At 36.9% G+C, this 20,030-nt stretch overlaps 1 protein-coding gene across 1 annotated transcript; it reads left to right on the top strand.

Annotated features, from left to right (window-relative positions):
• The first annotated feature begins 3,140 nt into the window (after positions 1-3,140).
• On the top strand, positions 3,141-7,548 carry LOC107563699 (riboflavin transporter 2-like). The gene is given in 5 exon segments (XM_016248648.1): positions 3,141-3,405; positions 3,408-4,080; positions 5,911-6,003; positions 7,112-7,235; positions 7,339-7,548. Coding segments are annotated over 5 exon segments (1,365 nt in total).
• Positions 7,549-20,030: the final 12,482 nt, after the last annotated feature.

Raw genomic sequence — 20,030 nt, 5'->3', positions numbered from 1 at the left:
AAAAATAAATAACTTGCCCTAAACAATATTTTCTATGTCTATGAAAACTAAAAATAAATTTCTTAAATGAGAATTTTTGTTTTGATTAAATCTGTATTTTTTTTTTTGTTTGGATCAAAAATAGAATATAAATTAATTGACTTTCTTCAACAATAAAAATATACTTTGTGCCAGGTTTTATAAAATAGTTTTCATAGACATAGAAAATATTGTTTAGGGCAAGTTATTTATTTTTAATTGGCTCAAGTTAAAAAATATAAATGTGAATGTTGGAGCTGAACTCTGCAGGACTGCGGCTCTCTAGGACCGAACTGCTGTGTGTGCCCTATGTAACAATCCCTAGTGGCTAAGACATTGCACATAATTTACTCAAATCACACATAAATTAATTTTATAAAATTTTGATTTGGATACTATATACCAGGGGTGGCGAACTCCGGTCCTGGAGAGCCGCAGCCCTGCAGAGTTACTATACTACTACATATTTAGATATTATCAATGGCTACTTTTTTTCTTTATCTGTTTTTTGTAAAAAAAAATTGTTGTTTCTTGAAACATTGTTTTAAAGTGTCAGTTATTGCATTATTATTTCAGTCAAACCTATAAAACCCCTTTGTTACCCCAAACTACATATAAAAGCTTTATCAGTGGCATAAAAGTAACCAATGCAGCTACTTAATCATTTGCTACTCGTTAACGCGTTAACGTCCCCTTTAAATAACGTGACGCTCTGCCCTCTATGACGCTGCTCCCATTAAGCGCTGTTGGAAGTGAATGAATTGATTCAGCATTTCGACACCTCCGTAAGGATGCATTTAACTCGACAAAGCGGTCTAATAAAGGATGTATTGATCTCGTGAATTAGCTAATTTTACTATACAAATATTTTTTAATTGGATGTTAAAGTTTATATGGGAATATTACATGACACGCTGATCCTTTAACAGTGCATTGGCGCAAAAAACCGCACACCTTTTGGACAAATCTGCCACAAATGCTGCCTAAACAAAATACTGATTTTGTGCACTTTATTTACTGTACCAATATTTTAAATTGGCCTTTGAACTTAGCTTTATTGCATGGCAAAAAAAAGTGTTACCTTGCCAAAGCACTGACAGAGCCCACTGATCTAATGGCGTTGTTGAGCGCTCCAAATGCAACTTTGCATGCAACAATCAGGCAGCAATTGACAGCACTCTGATCTAGTGGCATACAGGTATCGTCAGATTGATAGTACTCTAGCCCAATAATGTTGGGGGATCCAGTGGGGGCGGCAGTCATATTTCAGGGTGACCGTGCCACTCTTTATCACAACCCTGCTAAAAGTGCCAGTACGTGCGCTCATAGGCGTCCCTTCAGCTGGTGGTGCCCTAGGCGACCGCCTAGCTCGCCTATGCCTAGAAACGGCCCTGAGTCTCTGTTACCCTTAATGGAAGAAGTTTGAAACAACCAGGACTCTTCCTAGAGCTGGCCTCCTGGCCAAACTGAGCAATTGATGGAAAAGGGTCTTGGTTAGAGTGGTGACCAAGACCATGATGGTCACTCTAGTTGAGCTCCATGATCATATGCAGATGGGAGAAATCTAGAGAAGGACAAATATCACTGCAACACTCCACCGATCTGGGCTTTATGTCGCAGTGGCCAAACTCAATCTTCTTCTCAGTGAAGACACATGAAAACACCTAAAGGAATCTCAGACTCTGAGAAACAAGAGTCTCTGGTCTGATGAACCTCAATTCCAAGTATCATGCTTGAAGGAAACTAGGCACTGCTCATCACCTGAAGTGTACCATCCCAAAAGTAAAGTGTGCTGGTAGCAGCCTCATGCTGTGGGGCTGTTTTTCAGTGGCAGGGACCGAGGGACTCGTCAGAGTAGAAGATAAGCTCAATGCACCAAAATATTGAGTTGGCCTGAATGGAAACCGAGTTCAGAGCATTTAGAACCTCAAACTGGGCAGAAGCTTCATCTTCCAACAGGACAATGACCCAAAGCACACAGCAAGAGTGGCTTATAGACAATTCTGTGAATGTCCTTGAGTGGCCCAGCCAGAGCCTGAGCTTGAACCCAGTCAAATAACTCTGGAGAAACTTGAAAATGTGCATTTTCTCCCATAATGGCTGTCCACCAACGTTTACCATCCAACCTGACAGAACTGGAGAGGATCTGCAAGGAGGAATGGCAGAGGATCCCCAAATCCAGGTGTGAAAAACTTGTTGCATCTTTCCCAAAAAGACTCATGGCTGTATTAGATCAAATGGGTGCTTCTACTAAATATTGAGCAAAGGGTCTGAATACTTAGGACCATGTGATATTTCAGTTTTTCTTTTTTAATAAATCTGCAAAAATGTCAACAATTCTGTGTTTTTCTGTCAATATGGGGTGCTGTGTGTACATTAATGAGGAAAAAAATTAACTTAAATGATTTTAGCAAATGGCTGCAATATAACAAAGAGTGAAAAATTTAAGGGGGTCTGAATACTTTCCGTACCCACTGTATATGTGTATATATATGTGTATATGTATGTATATATATATATATTTGACCAGTTTAGGTGAACTGATAGCTATGCAATGAAAGCTTAAATAAAAAAAGGGGGGTGGGGGTGTAAATATATAATTATAGTTTTATTGCTATGACAGTTTTACACCAGTCGGGCCCATTTTCATGATCTCAACTAGGGTCCCTGCAAACCCCCTGCTAACAGAACTCTAATTTGTACTTCGATAGGCTTTCTGCAAATAAGCACAATCTTCCTGACTTTGTTCCTTAAATACATTGGCACGACATCAAAGAATTAGTAAGACAATGCTCCAGCAGATGTTACTGAATAACTTTATATTAGGAGATGCTTCTTATCCAAAGTTTAAGTGCACTGACTGAAAGGTCAATCCCCTGGAGTGCCCCTGGATTAAATGTCTTGCTCAAGGACATAATGCTGAGTCTTCTCTAACATTACAGCTGAATAAATAAACTTTGCACCAAATTTGGAATTTAAAGATAAAGTGGCTCCATGTAGAACTGCAAAAATTATGTCTGTCATTGAACGAAATTCTCTTGGTTACTAACTTTACTGTAATCATTTGTATTTTCTGAAGACAGTAAGGCTACAAAGTCTGAGGGATGCTGATCTAAATCACCATGGCCATGTCTATCCTCACCCATGTTTTGGCTGGCCTGTTTGGCATGGGCTCCTGGGTCACCATCTGTGGTCTGTGGGTGGAGCTGCCTCTAATCGTTCCACAGGTACCTGAGGGTTGGTATCTTCCCTCCTACATCTCCATTATTGTCCAACTGGCCAACATCGGACCTCTGTTTGTCACATTAATGCACAGCTTCCACCCAGGAATGCTCAACGAAACTGCAGTTATCTATTTTATTGTTGGTTTCAGGATACTTGCAAGCCTTTCCTGGCTTTCTTCTGGAGTGAGACGGTAGTGGTGCAAGGTGTGGAGCGCAGCATTCCTCTCTTGCTCCTCATCTTCTTTATCTCAATAGTGGACTGCACCTCTTCGGTGACTTTCCTTCCCTTCATGATGCAGCTCAAGGCGGAGTATCTCATGACTTACTATGTAGGAGAAGGCCTGAGTGGTCTTGTCCCAGCTTTAGTGGCGATGGTTCAAGGTGTAGGTGTGGTGGAATGTGTCAATGCATCTCAAATCCTCAAATCCAATGAAACGCATCTTAACGGATCTGAAAGAGACGCTAACTACTTTGTGCCTCGCTACCAACCAGCTATCTTTTCAGCTGAAGCCTATTTTTTCTTCCTGATGGCTATAATGGTGGTTTGTTTGGTGGCGTTCATACTTTTGAACTACCATCCAGCTGTGAAGCATGAGTGTCCCAATAACATAAATGGAAATGGAGATCCCATACTGTGCTGGAAAAACAAGAAATCTGAACGGAAACCAATGATGCGTTTTGGAAAGGCTATTCAGAAGCCCAGGAGCACGTTTGGGACATGGATGCAAGTGATATACATCTACATTATCCTGGCATGGGTGACCGCTCTGACTAATACCGGTTTGCCGTCAGTGCAGTCGTACTCATGTTTACCATATGGAGACCAGGCCTATCACTGGTCAGCAGGGTTTGAAATTAACACCCGCCAACCCGCCAAATGCGGGTAAAAATCAGCTGTGGCAGGTAATGCTGTCAAATCACTAGCCAATTTGGCGGGTTACTTTTTGTAAATTATGTTCACTCATTCATTTCTTGGGGAAGTTCATGCAGGCCAAATCTGCGCAGGTTTAGCGCAAATACTGAACTCGTGAGACATCATGACATTATCGAGTATATTGCAAAAGCTAAACAAAACACACCTACAGAGGCGTGCATACACGATGTGATGAAGAAGTCTGGTTAGACCAACACAGGATTTAGTGCACGTGCACATTTATAGTGGGCTTTTTCACTGCATGATTCAGTCTATTAATATGCATTAACAATGATCACATACTTCAAGATAAGGAGGCAAAAAATGTATATATTTATATCAATTCATATAGTTAATATCACATGAAGAGAAAAAATCAGCATGGTTATAAATGTGATATTCGTTTTATACAACAGTTCAATAAACAATAAGTTAATATCTTCAGCTCCAACCCTGAAAAAAAACTCACCTGCCTACAGCCTTAGTAATCCTAAAGACATTGATTAGATTGTTCAGGTGTGTTTGATTAGGGTTGGAGCTGAACTCTGCAGGACTGCGGCTTTCTAGGACCGAACTTGCCTACCCCTGGGTTAGACCAACACAGGATTTAGTGCGCATGCGCATTTAGAGAGGTTCTTTCACTGCATGATTCAGTCTATTAATATGCATTAACAATGATCACATACTTCAAGATAAGGAGGCAAAAAATGTATATATTTATATCAATTCATATAGTTAATATCACATGAAGAGAAAAAATCAGCATGGTTATAAATGTGATATTCGTTTTATACAACAGTTCAATAAACAATAAGTTAATATCAAGAGACTTACATTTTAAACACCATATTGGCTGTTTTTGCGCTATTTCTGTGCTATTTCGCCAACAAAAAACATTCCAAACACAGCCACAGTACTGTTTTGCGTCTCTGAGCAACATGAGTTTTGTTCCTGAATGAATCAACCGTGTAAATGATACGGTTCAATCACAATGACTCACTTAACAGTGACTTGCTGCCACCTACTGGCGGTTTTAATTTCACATTTAAAGTATCTTTTCATTTTTTAAAATAATTTCAAATATCAGTATTCAACATTTCATGATTTAAATATCAAAGCATTATTTATGCATTTGTAACTGCAGTTTAAAGCATTCTATGTCCCTCTAAGCTGCATTAACGTGTAAATGCATCTAAATGCCACTTCATATGCAACTTCTGCAAAGATTAATTTTATTGATACTGATTTAATTTGTTTAGTATCAGCCTAAATGTATTATTATTATAATTGACTGATTAAATGTAAGAATTTGACTCAAAAGATGATGTACACTTTTAGAAAAAAATGGCTTTATAAAGGTAAGAATGCCCATAAAAGTTAAAAATCAATTTAAAATGATTGGAAAATATTCATTTCTATCACTGCTGTGAACTGACCACACAGAATATGAAGAATATCAAAAACTTTAGGAGTCAGCTGTCCACGGTATCCTTAAGATATCAGCACAATAACACACTCCGCAAAATATCGTCTAATTATCTTTATCGATAAAATCACAGAAAATATTGAGATATTATTTCTTTGTCAATATCGCACACCCCTAGTACTGCCAAAATTATTTGCAACGGTCGCTTTGTCACGCCTAGTGTAGACGGCCTCAAACTGTTGGTGTATTTCTGTCTTTTTTTTTTTTGGCTAGTAGGAGTTATGAATGGCCGGTAACTTAAAAATTTAGTAGCCAAATTGGCTGGTGAGTGAAAAAGTTAATTTCAATCCCTGCTGGTCAGCCACTATGGCGAATGTTGCCAATCCTATAGCTTGTTTCATCAGCATGTTTTACACTCAAAGGTGAGTTACATCATGAACAATAGCGATTTTATGGACACTTACTGAATTCATAGTGAAATAAATGAAAAATAACTGCTTTTTACACAGCTACTTACCAATCAAATAAGTATGTGGACATGAAATATAGACGAGTTTAAAAAAAGAAAGAGACAGACAGACAGACAGATGGATGGATGGATGATAGGAAGATTTTAAATTTTTTTATTTATTAATTTTTTTGAAGAAGAAATTACTATTTTTTATTTAGTTTAGCAAATGTGGTAATAAATACTTTTGCCTAAAAAAAATAATTTTCTAATAAATGCTGTTCTTTTGAACTGTTGTTTACTAAATCCTGGCCAAATGAGCACCAAATGAGCATATTAGAAGGATTATGTGACACTGAAATTTCTGCTGAACATTCAGCTTTGCCATCACAGAAATTAATTACATTAAAGCAATGTAAAAACATGTATTATATATTTTAACTAGATGAGTAAAGTTTGCAAATAAACTTTGATGTTGGCTGGAGAAAGCATAATCTGAAAGTTTAAAATAGATAGATAGATGGATGGATGGATGATTGATAGATAGATAGATGGATGGATGGATGGATGGGTGGATGGGTAGATAAATAAATACTGTAGGTACAATGGGTATAAACATACTTAAAGGGTTAGTTCACCCAAAAATGAAAATTCTGTCATTAATTACTCATAGTGTTGTTCCAAACCCGTAAGACCTTCGTTCATCTTCGGAACACAATTTAAGATATTTTTGATGAAAGGGGCTCTCTAACCCTCCCATAGACAGCAAGGTAACTACCACGCTCAAGGTCCAGAAAAGTACCAAGATGATCGACAAAGTAGTCCGTGTGACATCAGTGGTTCAACTGTAATGTTACAAAGCTACGAGAATACTTTTTTGCACAAAGAAAACAAAAATAACGACTTTATTCCACATTTTCGTCTCTACTGCGTCACTTGTGGACGCACGTTCATGATGAAAGAAGATCTTACGGGTTTGGAACAACACGAGGGTGAGTAATTAATGACAGAATTTAAATTTTTGTGTGAACTAACCCTTTAACATACTACTCAACACTAACACTTTGTTGCATTCTGAACAGGTCCTTAGTGTTGATGGGACTTCTCATTTCCATTGGCTCTCTTATTGGAGTTTACATTATGGGCATGGCTGTGAGGAGTCCATGTCCACTGCTAGTCAATGAGACCTCTGGAGCCGTCATTATTGTGAGTACTTGGGACCTGTTTGTGTTTATTTCTAATGTAAGAAGCTTGATCTATTTTATTATTTCTTTTTGTATATTCACACTGAGTAATCCTGTGTTTTCAGGTGTTGGCGTGGTTCTTTTTTATCTTCATCCTATCTTATGTAAAGGTGATTGTTGCTGTCATCTTGCGAGATGAAGGCCACAGCGCTCTTGTGTGGTGTGGAGCTGTAGTGCAGTTGGGCTCAATGTTGGGGGCTGTGACTATGTTTCCTTTGGTCAATATATATGACTTTTTCACCTCAGGTGACCCCTGTAACACTAATTGTCTATGAGATATGGGTTCTGTAAATAATATTAAAATTAATTATAATATTAAGTGGTTTATGCTGATTAATTTTTTTTTCTTTTTATTTGCTTACTCGCCCATTTAGTTGTTTTTAACATCTTAATCACGACTCATTCGGAGTATTTTCAATGCCGGATTTGCCAGAATTGTCCACTAGGAGGCGGTAACGGTCTACAGTGAATTTAGATTAGTTCTCACACAGGAGCAGTTTTACTAGGTGAACTCAGTAAACTACCAATGTTTTTTTTTTTTTTTGGTGGGGGCCTCAAAATGTCTTAAAATGATTTAAAGTTACCTTATAATAATTTTTTTTTTTATCAGCAAAATCTGATCAAATGCATGAGTGACGCATTGAATGTCCTACTATGGATAATAAGCAAGCAAGGTTTAAATTTTCCCCTCAACAATGGTCTAAAATGATCAAAAAATTTTATATTGGGAAATTCATCAGAAACATTTGCTTGAGTTACCTTTAAAACAATGGTTTAGTTGTTAGAAAAAAAATAGAAAAGACAACATAAAAAAAAGACAACATCACTTATTTAGGTTTCTTTCCTTTAAAAAAGTTAATTGTTAATGATTCTACGTGATTAGTTGAGCATATTAACAGCTCTAGTTTCTGTTCATAAAAAACAACCAGAAAACAAGCTCATGTTTTTGTAATCATCTCACTAGAAGAAGAAGAAGAAGAAGAAGAAGAAGAAGAAGAAGAAGAAAAAACGGCCTTTGCAGGGTGGTCTCTAATATTGACTTTGACAATGAGGGGCCTTAAAGTTAGAAAGTTTCAGCATGCTAAGGCAATGAATTGGGTAGATAGGGTCTTAAAAATCTGCAGTGTTATAGATTTATTTCATTGCAATTTCAAGAAGATTCATAGTCATAAGTCTCCTCTGCAACTGCTGATATTCTAATAAACGACTGAGAACAGACTGGACAGAACAGCCACCATCTTGCTTTGATCCAGCGATCACATTATCAAGAGAGAGAGGATAATAGGAGGACGACAGTTATATGTACTAGGATGTGGAGGGAGTTCAGACTCACAGCTCTTCACTACACGGGACAGTTTTCACACAATGATAACTGTGACCGTTAGCAAAGGCCGTTCGTCTTCTTGGCTCTCTAACAATCCTCACCCAGGCAGCCAACTAATAGAGTGGCTATTTCTGGGCACTGGCTTTGATGATCCACCCCACCCTGACTGTGCGTTGTCACCATGGCTGTGTGACCGGGGATTCAAACCCATGGAAAATATTCCTGTCTGCCTGGCAGGTGTCACAGGGTGCTTGGCTCAAAGCCTGGATACAACAGCTGCTTCTACTTTGATCCATTAGTTACTACTCTGGAAGTTCAGCTTTTCTGTGCACATGGGGAAGAGATCTTAAGCATTTTTCACGATTCTGTTTCAGACGATACTGCCGCATTTTTAATGAGCCGTTGTGACTAGGGTTGAAACTAGATCTGTGAAACGGAACATTCGGTCAGGGATTTATACTCTTTAAAAATTTGGACAAAAGACTTTTCAAATAAATCATCTCCAGTTTTTATTCTTTATGATTTTTAGGACCAATAAGAAACATCTTGAAGTATTTTGTCATTTGATTTTGGTACAAAACTTAACATCAATTACCATCAGTCTGCTGTCACAATTAAAGGGTAGACGGGGGCTAGTTGTCACACTTTTAACTCCAGTGAATATTTCTCTTAGTGGGCTTATTTTTGAAAGTCAGTTTTATGTGTCCACTTTATTTTGCAATATGAAAGTAAGCTATTTTCTGTGAATGTGCAAGACTTCAGATTCATTAATAGCCCCTATATGAAAATAACAAGAACAACAAAGTGCAGTAAACGGTAATGCAACTATTTGCACTAAAAGCCAATGTGTTTATGACTACTTGAATAATTAAAATAATATGATGACAAAAAACAGTTTGCAATATCAAGCACGATAAAAGGCCTTTTTTGTACAGCTAAAATAACCGGAAGTGAATGACACTGGAAGCTTTGCAAATTTAAGTTACTAATAGCTGCATGCAACCAATCTTTCATTAAAAATAAAGGTGGATAGACACATACCTTAATGCAGGGATGTCTAATCAAGTTACCGGAAGGCCATTATCCTACAAAGTTCAGCTCCAAACCAAATTAAACACACCTGAAGCAGCCATCAAGCTCTTCAGAATTATTAGAAGCCTCCAGATACTAGAAGCCTCCAGCCTTGGAGAAGATTGGAGCTCAAGAAGGTAAATCTCTTTAAAAAGGGATTGGACACTCATGCCTTAAATTCTTAACTACAAAAAAAAAGAGAAAAAAAGAAAAGGCCATTGAAAATGTATTGCTCATGAAAAAATAATTTATTCAAAATTGTCTTTTTGTGACAGCATGTTCCAATGGTGGTCAATATAGGAAGTTGTCACATTGCAACCCATCATTAGGCTAATAAAGTTTTCAGCAAAATTTAAAGCATCTTAAAGTTGTTTTGTGTGCGAATTATAGCCCCCTACAGTTAAGTGAGAGATATTCACTGTGGATTGCTGTACAACTGCATTTGCTGTTGTCATAAAGCAATCCGCCCTTTTCGCAGAATTTCGTACCTGCTCACCAAACATACATACACACAGAACAGACACTTGTGGGGAGCATGAGAAAGAAACAGAATCCATTTGCCTTATAAGTGCCATCAGAATGATTTTGAAACTAATATTTCAAGGTAAAAACTGACACACAGTTGCTTTAAACTAGGGGTCACCAAACTTGGTCCTGGAGGGCCGGTGTCCTTCAGAGTTTAGCTCCACCCCTAATCAAACACACCTCAACCAGCTAATCAAGGCCTTAGGTATACTAAAAGCATCCAGGCAGGTGTGTTGAGGCAAGGTGGAGCTAAACTCTGCGGGAGACTGTCCCTCCAAGACTCCAAGAGTTTGGTTACCCCTGCTTTAAACTGTTTCAATTATGAATAATTGACGACAGGCCATTGAATTATTAGAAGAGAATGAAGAAATGATGATGCAAAGTGGAGTGTCCGTTACATATCAGGTGTGCATTATTTTCTAATAATTTAACGGGCCAGAGTCAATTATTCCACTTATAGCGCAGTTACCACACCTTTGTGTGGTTACCATTGCTCAGATGTTGTATTTCAAGACGTTTGTCAGGTTTCTGTCCTTATTGTGTGTAGGATGAATTTCTCACGCATCTCAACGCCGTTGCTAACTCCAAAACGTCATTTTAGATGTAATGAATGCTTGAGCTGTTGATTGTAATTCAGTTATTAATGCAGTCATGAGAGAGATGAAGCGTGTGTGAATTACCTGAGCCTGTAAGTCTCTACTAATAGCGAAACTAAGTTTGTCTGCTTCAAGAACAGCGCTGTTATTACCTCAATAGTGAAAAAATGTTCTGTAGCTTTTAGGTTGCTAAACTATTTTACTGATAAAAACGTCACAGCAGTGCTGACGAGACGTTTCTGTGCACGTGTATGTTTCAGTCATGTGTGTGTTTTTAACATGGGGTTTTTAAGGGAGAGAGAGTGGGAGAAATGGAGTATGTGCTTTCCGTACATAACACGTAACTTTGTGGCAAAAACATGGAAATAATTGGTCGTTTATCTTGTCGCTTACTACATTTATTTGCTGGGTCAGTGTCTTTGAGGGTTTTATTTCTTTTGCTGTTGTATGCTGCAAGAACCTAACTGAAATCGTTTGGCGAAGTGATATGGACATGGTAATGCGGTCAAGACCTGCCTGGAACTACTTTAGCCGTGCATTTCCCTGAAAATTGAACGTTTGTAAACCAGACAGATTCAAGCATTCAGCAGCCCCTTAGTATAAATGGCAAAAACCAATAAAGAAAGAAAGAAAAACAATTAATAAATTGTATACATTTAAAAACATTATAAACATGTCACACATTGTCCAACCTAACATTTGAAAATATTAAGGACACTTTTCAGTTCAAATCCTTCATTATATAGTTGACTCATGTCTTAATGTGTCTCAGTTTTATTTTGCTCAGTTGTTACCCAACAGTAAAAATATAAGATTTTTTTCAAACTTTAGATTGAAGGATTCACTGCAATTTAAAAGGTTTTTGAACTAGTTATCATATAAATACCTTATCCCTATATTTGTATGCATATTTTACACCACTCAACAACACCTCTAAAAGAGCCAACAAAGCATGAATTTATTCTGCATATTTTGGTACTGAAATGTAAATGCACCATAGAAATGTGACTAGCATGGGTAAATTGAATACATATGCTTGGAAGTAAAACAATCTGTTGTTGTCATTGATACCTTGCGTAAGAATATATCACGTTAGGTCTGATTGTCAAGAACAAACAACAACAAATGTTGTATTTCTGAGATCCCAGTACAGAAAAATACAAATTAAAGTGCATACATTACCTAACAACCTACAGACAGGATACAATGTACAGGCAGTAAAAACCCCTGTACAAAAATCTCAATATATGCTGAGAAACATGCATTACATTTATAATTAGAGAGGACAAATACATATAAAATTATTCCTACTTAATAAACACTTTAAGGCACAGTGCAGTAAACCATCAGGTCATAGAGGCAGTTATAGTGAAACATATATTCAGCTGTTCAGAGGCAGTCTGAGAGAGCATAGCCTAATCTGAAACCATTATCTTGCCTTGAAAAATTGCTAGAATAATATTGGATGGTTGACAAATGCCAGTCCAGTCCAGTCATTCTCTGGTCACAAAGTTGCTACAAAATGTGACCATAAAGGGAATAGAATTGCTATACTTCCCTTATGGCTTGTGTTTGATTAATTCCAGCTCACTCCAAATAAATAATTCTATTCTATTCCATTCATTTCATAAAAAATTCCAGTTAACAAGTACATGTCATACCTGATATTACAAAAGCTATAAACATTGGAATGGCTATTCAGGCATAAGCACAGACATCTGCTGTCAAATGATGAACAAAATAACAGTTTGGCATAAGCTTAAGGCAAATCAATAAGGCTGTTCGGGCTTACAAACAGGTCAAGGCTTCAAAATGATGTTCGAACAAACATCTCCGGAATGGCAATCAGTCATCAATGTTTTCTTAATGAGGAACAGATAGTTCATGTAACCACACGTATTTGTGCCACTGGATGATGAAATGTAACAAAAACACAAATAGACAAAAGTGAGCATTCAGACCTGCACACCTGTATTCACATATGCATGCATCCAAAGCAAAAAAAGGTTTAGTTTATAATTTAGAATTGTGCATGCATCAACTGCACATCTGGTTTTTGGCCTGCAAAGTTAGTGATTTGTGACCAGACTTGAATGTTCTCTGATACGCAAATGTTCTTTTTTAGAAATATACATGGTTGTGTATGGAGAAAGATGAACTGCACTTACGGTAATAATTTAAAAAGCTACATTGAGTACAAGAGAGTAAATAGGAAAGCAAAAGGGAGACAACTTGGTTCACAATAGCACACACTCCGTTTCGCCAGGATGTACTGATACATTCTGAAATGAAGTGCACTTGTGTTTTTCTGTGCTTTTAGGCTGGTATTCAGTCCCCCCGTGGAAATAAAACAAGCAAGGTTCTCTGAGTGCATAAGGTTTGTTTGTTGAATTGGTGTTATCAGAGTCAGGCCTTGCTGATTCGGATCTTCTGTCAGAAATTTGGTATGCTGAAGAGTTCATGATTGCTGTGGTCTTCTTAGAGGGACCTTTGGCTGCTATGCGTGGCTGTGCACCGAGATGCTAGAGAGATCGTTCCTGATGATTTCGTTAACTGTGAAAACAAGCGGAAATCATGTTACTTTTAGGCTACACCAAAAACTAACAATTCATCTGCAATAGAAATCACAGGAAAATATTGCTAAATGCAGTTTTACAATGTTTAAACTGTTTTTATGCCCTGATAGCAGCATACTGTATGTCACTGAGGCATCTATTATATGTGGATGATTCATGTGAATGATGTATTGTTTACATGTAACACTGCACTAAAATGTTCTCTGTTGCAGATACAGATGCAAAACATTGAATAGTACCTATTGAATTCACTCTTTTTAAGGCGTTTGACACATATGCACTTTTATTCAGACGTCTCACCAACATACACTACCATTCAAATGTTTAAAAAAAGTATCTCTAATATCTTTCATGCTCACCAAGGTTGCATTTATTTGATCAAAAATACAGTTAAAACAGTGATATTGTGAAATACTATTACAATTTAAAAGATCTGTTTTCTATTTTAATATATTTTAAACTAAAATTGATTCCTGTGATGGCAAAGCTAAATTTTCAGCAGCCAATATTCCAGTATTCAGTGTCACATGATCCTCCAGAAATCATTCTAATATGCTGATTTGGTGCCCAAGAAACATTTCTTATTATTATCAATGTTGAAAACAGTTGTGCTGCTTAATATATATATTTTTTTTGAGGAAATCGTGATACATTTTTTTCAGGTTTCTTTCATGAATAGAAAGTAAAAAAAAACTGCATTTATTTGAAATGGAAATCTTTCGTAACATTATAAACATCTCTACTGTCACATTTGATCAATTTCATGCATCCTTGCTGAGTAAAAATATAAATTTCTTTAAAAAAGTAGTGTATGTGCACTCAACAGGTGGTGATATGACTAGAATTCATTCAAAATATAATGAGTCAGTATGAAACTATTTTTACTTTTCTAAGGAAAAGGAATTTAATTTCAAATCTCCTATTATAATTTCTACATATATAGCATCTAAAACCCCAAACAACAACAGTAAATATAACTAACATGAATAAAAGTAAATCAAATCCTCAGAGTGTCTTCTCTGAGACTGAGAGGAAGAAAGATCAGAAGATCTCATGCCCTCTTATGGAGGTCCCTGCAACTCCAGCTGTCTGTTATCTTCCTGCCCTCTATCTGTCATTGCTTTTTCCCACACACTAGGACCCTGGCTCCTTCTGTCAGCTGTGTTCTTTGGCCTGAGCATGGGAAGTGACTTAGTATGGCTTCAGGCTATACAAACAGCCTGGCACTCACTTGCTGTGTGATAGCAGGGGAAACCGGATGAGGCTTCCTCTTAAAGTTAGCATGTTAGCATATTAGCGGCAGATGTATTATCTTACTCTTAGGCCCATAGGGAGCATTGAATGACCAACACACAGCACATTACCCTTCCCTAAATGTCTATATTTCAGTTTTCAAGCCTTCAGTGGTTTGTTGCAAAACATTTGAGCCTTTTAGCTCGGAGAAGAGTGATTTGCTTTCACGTTTCTTTGTTAACGGCTCTCAAACCTCTTAGGGACGTAGATAGGCAACCATATCGTTTGCTCTATCTGTTTCAAAACAGCACATTCCTCTTCTCTTACAATCGGCACAGACCGCTTTAGCTGGATTTTGAATTCTTTAGCATGGACGTAAGCACCTGCAGGAAGCATTTGATAACTATTAGACAAGCTGTGTGTGTTTTTCTCATTTGTGGTGAGGAATATCATCCTCAAGATTTCTGCATCTTTCTAATGGCATCAAACCATTAATTTCCTTGACCACAAATGTAATGGTAATCTATACATAAATATCCAGTTCTGTGTTTTTGCATCTTTTATATCAGTGATGAGCCAATGAATTGGCATATTTAAGGTCATTTTGAGATTATTAGCACTGAAAGTATTTTTTCAGTTACAAAATCTAACAGTGAACACATACTTTTTAACTTCAGGCCAATTTTTTGTGTATTTTGTGTAGAATAGTGTTTTTCATTTAAAAAAAAAATACATTTACGCTTCATTTGCCATTCTTAAATTGAATTATTTATAACATATCAGCATTATCGCTATCCTGTTTTCTCGATATTTAAATTTTGTCTAAGGTCTAAGGTTTTTAAAAAATGTATCTTATGCTTACCAAGACTGCATTTATTTGATCAAAAATACAGTAAAAACTAATACTGTGAAACATTATTAAAATGTAAAATTATTGTTTTCTACTTTAATATATTTTAACATGTAATTTATTTTTTGTGATGGCAAAGCTGAATTTTCAGCATTACTCCAGTCTTCAGTGTCACACGATCCTTCAGAAATCATTCTAATATGCTGATTGTTGCTCAAGAAACATTTCTTCTTATTATCAATGTTGAAAACTGCTGAAACTGTGATACTTTTTTTTCCAAGATCCACTGATCCACCTAGTTTGTACTCGTGAAGAACACTAGTCACAAGTCCTTATACGACCTCTAAAAGTCACGTACGCCTTAAAATCCTAACAATCTAAAGGCTGTGACACAAAGAGAGAGAGAGGGAGTTTGAGCAGACACATGTGGGCTGAAGGCGGTGGATTTCCTCCCCTCACGTGTCGCTCCCGGCCAAGACCAGGAAGCCTGCTGAGGAATTCCCTGCAAATGAACCATGGCCTTCATGCTCCAACTGCAAAACTGCCTAAGGGACTGAGAAGTCGTCAGGAATGCTTACATTCCCTCTAAACAATGAATCCGAATCAGTCTTTCATCTCCTCATGAGGCACGGCGCACCCAGCCTACTTGACCTCAGCCTGACACAGCCTCTTCCCAGGCTCCTGATTTCACTGTTCCTCCAAACTTACACAGGATCATTCTCCAAAGACTACAAGAACTATTACTCGGAAACACCTTACACCATCAACAACATACCTAAGAAAAATTGGGAACAGTCAGCTGACAAAACATTAAAAACTGCACTTAAATTTACCCCATATGCAAAATACCAGAACTCTAACCACTGATATACAGAAATCGAAGGTGGAGGAATATTTTTCACAACCTTATAAATATTAAAATCCCTTAAGATTTCATATTTGCGTGAGCATAAGACCATAGGATACGCTACTGCCAGTAGCATTCTGACTGAGTAGCACTAATACGTGAACAGGAAATGAATCAATACGTTTTGCTGAATTATGGGGAGAAAAATCACACGAGGACATGCCACACAAACACCACTCCATGCTGAAACAATTAGGAACCTTTGACAGTTGGGAGTAAATTACACCAATACGTCTTCTTGAAAAATTTGGTGAGCAGCACTGACAACTGCCATGGGAGTTTGGACATTAAAAGGCAGGTCTCTTGAATCACTAGGTTCCCATCTGTCAAAACAAAGGAGGTTGGGAAGAAATACCTGCACGACTGCACACATGCAATAAAATTTTATTCACATGGTTTATGGTGAGCTGGACGTTGGCGAAAGCATCTTTTAGAGTCTAAAAGACCACTGAATGAACTGCAGGGACAGGCACTTTGTAGTGGAAAAAGATCTAAGAATAAAAATGTAAAACTCAAAAGCACTACAAACAAAATAAATATAGAATATTAATGCACAATACAATTTCAAACACACCAAACACTACATCATCACTGAATCACATCAACACTAATCACCCAAAATATTTGGGGTTGGTAAGTATTTATTACAAAAATGTTTTTATATATATATATATTAATGTTTTAACTCTCACTTGATAAACTGAATGCATCCATGCTAAATAAAAGTATTAATTACATAAAATATGATCTTGCTGACACTGAACCTTTGAATGGAATGAATCAGGTGAATAAAGGCAGTCATTAGTTCATTTCTAAATGAATCAAATGAATCAGTGTTTTGGATGATTCAGTTGAATTAATGATTCAATGATACTTTCTGTCTGAATGAGTGAATCTCTACCACTAATGCAGACTGACAGTCTGTCTGGAACAAACACAGACAAGTGGAGTAATACAAACGGTGGGACACTATCAGCCGATCAGAACTTAGAATATAAGTAAATTAGTGGACCTTCTAAAAGATAATATGTTCTTCTGTGGTAATATTACTGGTAGTACATATGTGAGAGCTAGCTAACCATGACTTATTGTGTCATGGTCCAAATACCCTTGCTGTGATGACGAAGCATCTACTAACACTTTCAGCATTCATCACGTGTTCAGACTGCACCAGATTCAGTGCAACTCTACTATAACTCTTACTATGTTCACAGCTCCTTTGAGGTTTCACCTTTCACTGACCTGATCATCCAAATACAGTTGAACTGTGTGCCTCCTTGGCGTGAATAACAGGACTCGCAGATTTTTTGTGAACTCAAGCTTAAGAGAGCATACCAGAAAGAAAGAGTACAAAGACAAACGTGAACATATCCAAAAGCAATCAAGATATTTGTGTTGAGCGGAGAGACTCTAGGGTCTCTGTTATTTTGAGCCAAGATGACAACTTACATTTGAAGAGGTCTCATTTTGTTCAGAGTGCATGGTAAATAAAGACGGCCTCAGTAGGTGTTGACACATGCACTAACATTTTGAAAAGACCAAGGAAACTTTGATTGTTTTCAAGTCTCTGTTGGTCAACAATTTTGGTTTGGGGTTTTGGCTAAGGATAGCAGCTAGTGACTCATGTACTGCAATGCTGCCTTTGTAGACTGTTGGCAGTTGCCATAGGATACATCTCAATTTGCTGCCACATTTCGAATGAGGATTCTAATGAAAGGACTTCAACAAGTGATAAGTGACTGGATACACAATAATAAAGCTGAAATATGAGACACTGCTTTAGGCTTCATATCAAACTAACAAGCGTTTTTTGACTTCAGCCTGGTGCTGTTTGAGTTGGCAAAAAATAGACTTACCCTTCATAACAGGATAAGCTTAGCATGACTCAAGAGGTATTTCAGCATGTGATAAATGATTCAGAGTAAAGATGATGCATGGACAGAGTTTATAGAGTGTTCATGAATCAATGCATTAGCCAGTTAAGTTTATTAGCCCTCTGCTTGGAAAAAAAATAGATGCCATTTTCAATTCAATAACACATAAAAAATGCTAGACCATTTAGCACTTTAAAAACAGGAGACTATTTTTTAAAACAGCATCTCCAACAATTGAGCATGGTGCTAGCAAAGCCAAGATCGTGGGTTCAATTCCCTGGGAATGCAAAACCCATTTTTGTAAAATAAAATGTAGGATACATCTCAATTTGCTGCCACATTTCGAATGAGGATTCTAATGAAAGGACTTCAACAAGTGATAAGTGACTGGATACACAATAATAAAGCTGAAATATGAGACACTGCTTTAGGCTTCATATCAAACTAACAAGCGTTTTTTGACTTCAGCCTGGTGCTGTTTGAGTTGGCAAAAATAGACTTACCCTTCATAACAGGATAAGCTTAGCATGACTCAAGAGGTATTTCAGCATGTGATAAATGATTCAGAGTAAAGATGATGCATGGACAGAGTTTATAGAGTGTTCATGAATCAATGCATTAGCCAGTTAAGTTTATTAGCCCTCTGCTTGGAAAAAAAATAGATGCCATTTTCAATTCAATAACACATAAAAAATGCTAGACCATTTAGCACTTTAAAAACAGGAGACTATTTTTTAAAACAGCATCTCCAACAATTGAGCATGGTGCTAGCAAAGTCAAGATCGTGGGTTCAATTCCCTGGGAATGCAAAACCCATTTTTGTAAAATAAAATAAAGCTGAAATAGAATAAGTATAAATATTAGATGAAAGACTTCTAAATTATAAATGTTGGTTTTGCAGCTGAAATAAGTGTAAGCTGAAGTACTAAAATTAGTAACTGGACATGAAAAAAAAAAACTAAAGCTGAACTAAAACTTTAACTGAAATAAAAATAAATGAATCCTAAATAGTAATATAAAAAAACACAAAAGATAATAGCACACAACAAAATTATTAAAAATATAACAAAAATTTTAATGAAAACGGAAAGTATAAAAAAAGCTAATAAAAATACAAATTCTAAAAGTATGTAAATAATACTGAAATAACACTAGCACTGGTCAAATGTATACAGAATCTTCCACTTGAATGCAAAGTAAGTATAACTTTGGATAGAAGCGTGTGCCAAGTTCATAAAGGTAAATGTCTGAACATTTAAAACCAAACAATTCTGTTCAGACCTGCATAAGAAAGCATGGCATGAGCCATCCGGAGTCAGTTGGATGTTCCATTCCATTCAGTGATTCTGACATTTAAATAAAAAGACTAAATTTAGAAATTTAGTCCTTCAATTAGTTTATAAACAAATATATATATATATATATATATATAATATATATATATATTGTATAGATACTATTTATTTTGACAAATGCACCTCTTGAACTTTGATATAAAGGTCTCATATCTCTGGGATTGCTGTTGTGACTATGACTGGGAAGTGAATATGTGGATGTGAGGTAATCCAAGAACCTGCTTCCTGCTGGACCAGGATAAGCGGCAGCTGGGTCCGTGTGATAGAGGCCGGAGACCTGGCCCGCTCTCTACCTTCAGGAAACAATGGGGGAACAAGGAACTACCAAACAATTATTCTACCAATGCTGTTAGTCTCATTAAGGAGTCCGTAAGCACCAAAACACCCAGAAGTCCTAACTGTTTTAATCAGCAGAAGACAAGAAAAACAGACCCCGGGGTCAGGAT

The sequence above is a fragment of the Sinocyclocheilus grahami genome, unplaced genomic scaffold (genome assembly GCF_001515645.1).
Source record: "Sinocyclocheilus grahami isolate Dianchi unplaced genomic scaffold, SAMN03320097.WGS_v1.1 scaffold887.1, whole genome shotgun sequence".
Taxonomy (NCBI): Eukaryota; Metazoa; Chordata; class Actinopteri; order Cypriniformes; family Cyprinidae; genus Sinocyclocheilus; species Sinocyclocheilus grahami.
The sequence above is the reverse complement of the archived record's forward strand: the minus strand, read 5'-3'. Positions and strand labels throughout refer to the sequence as shown.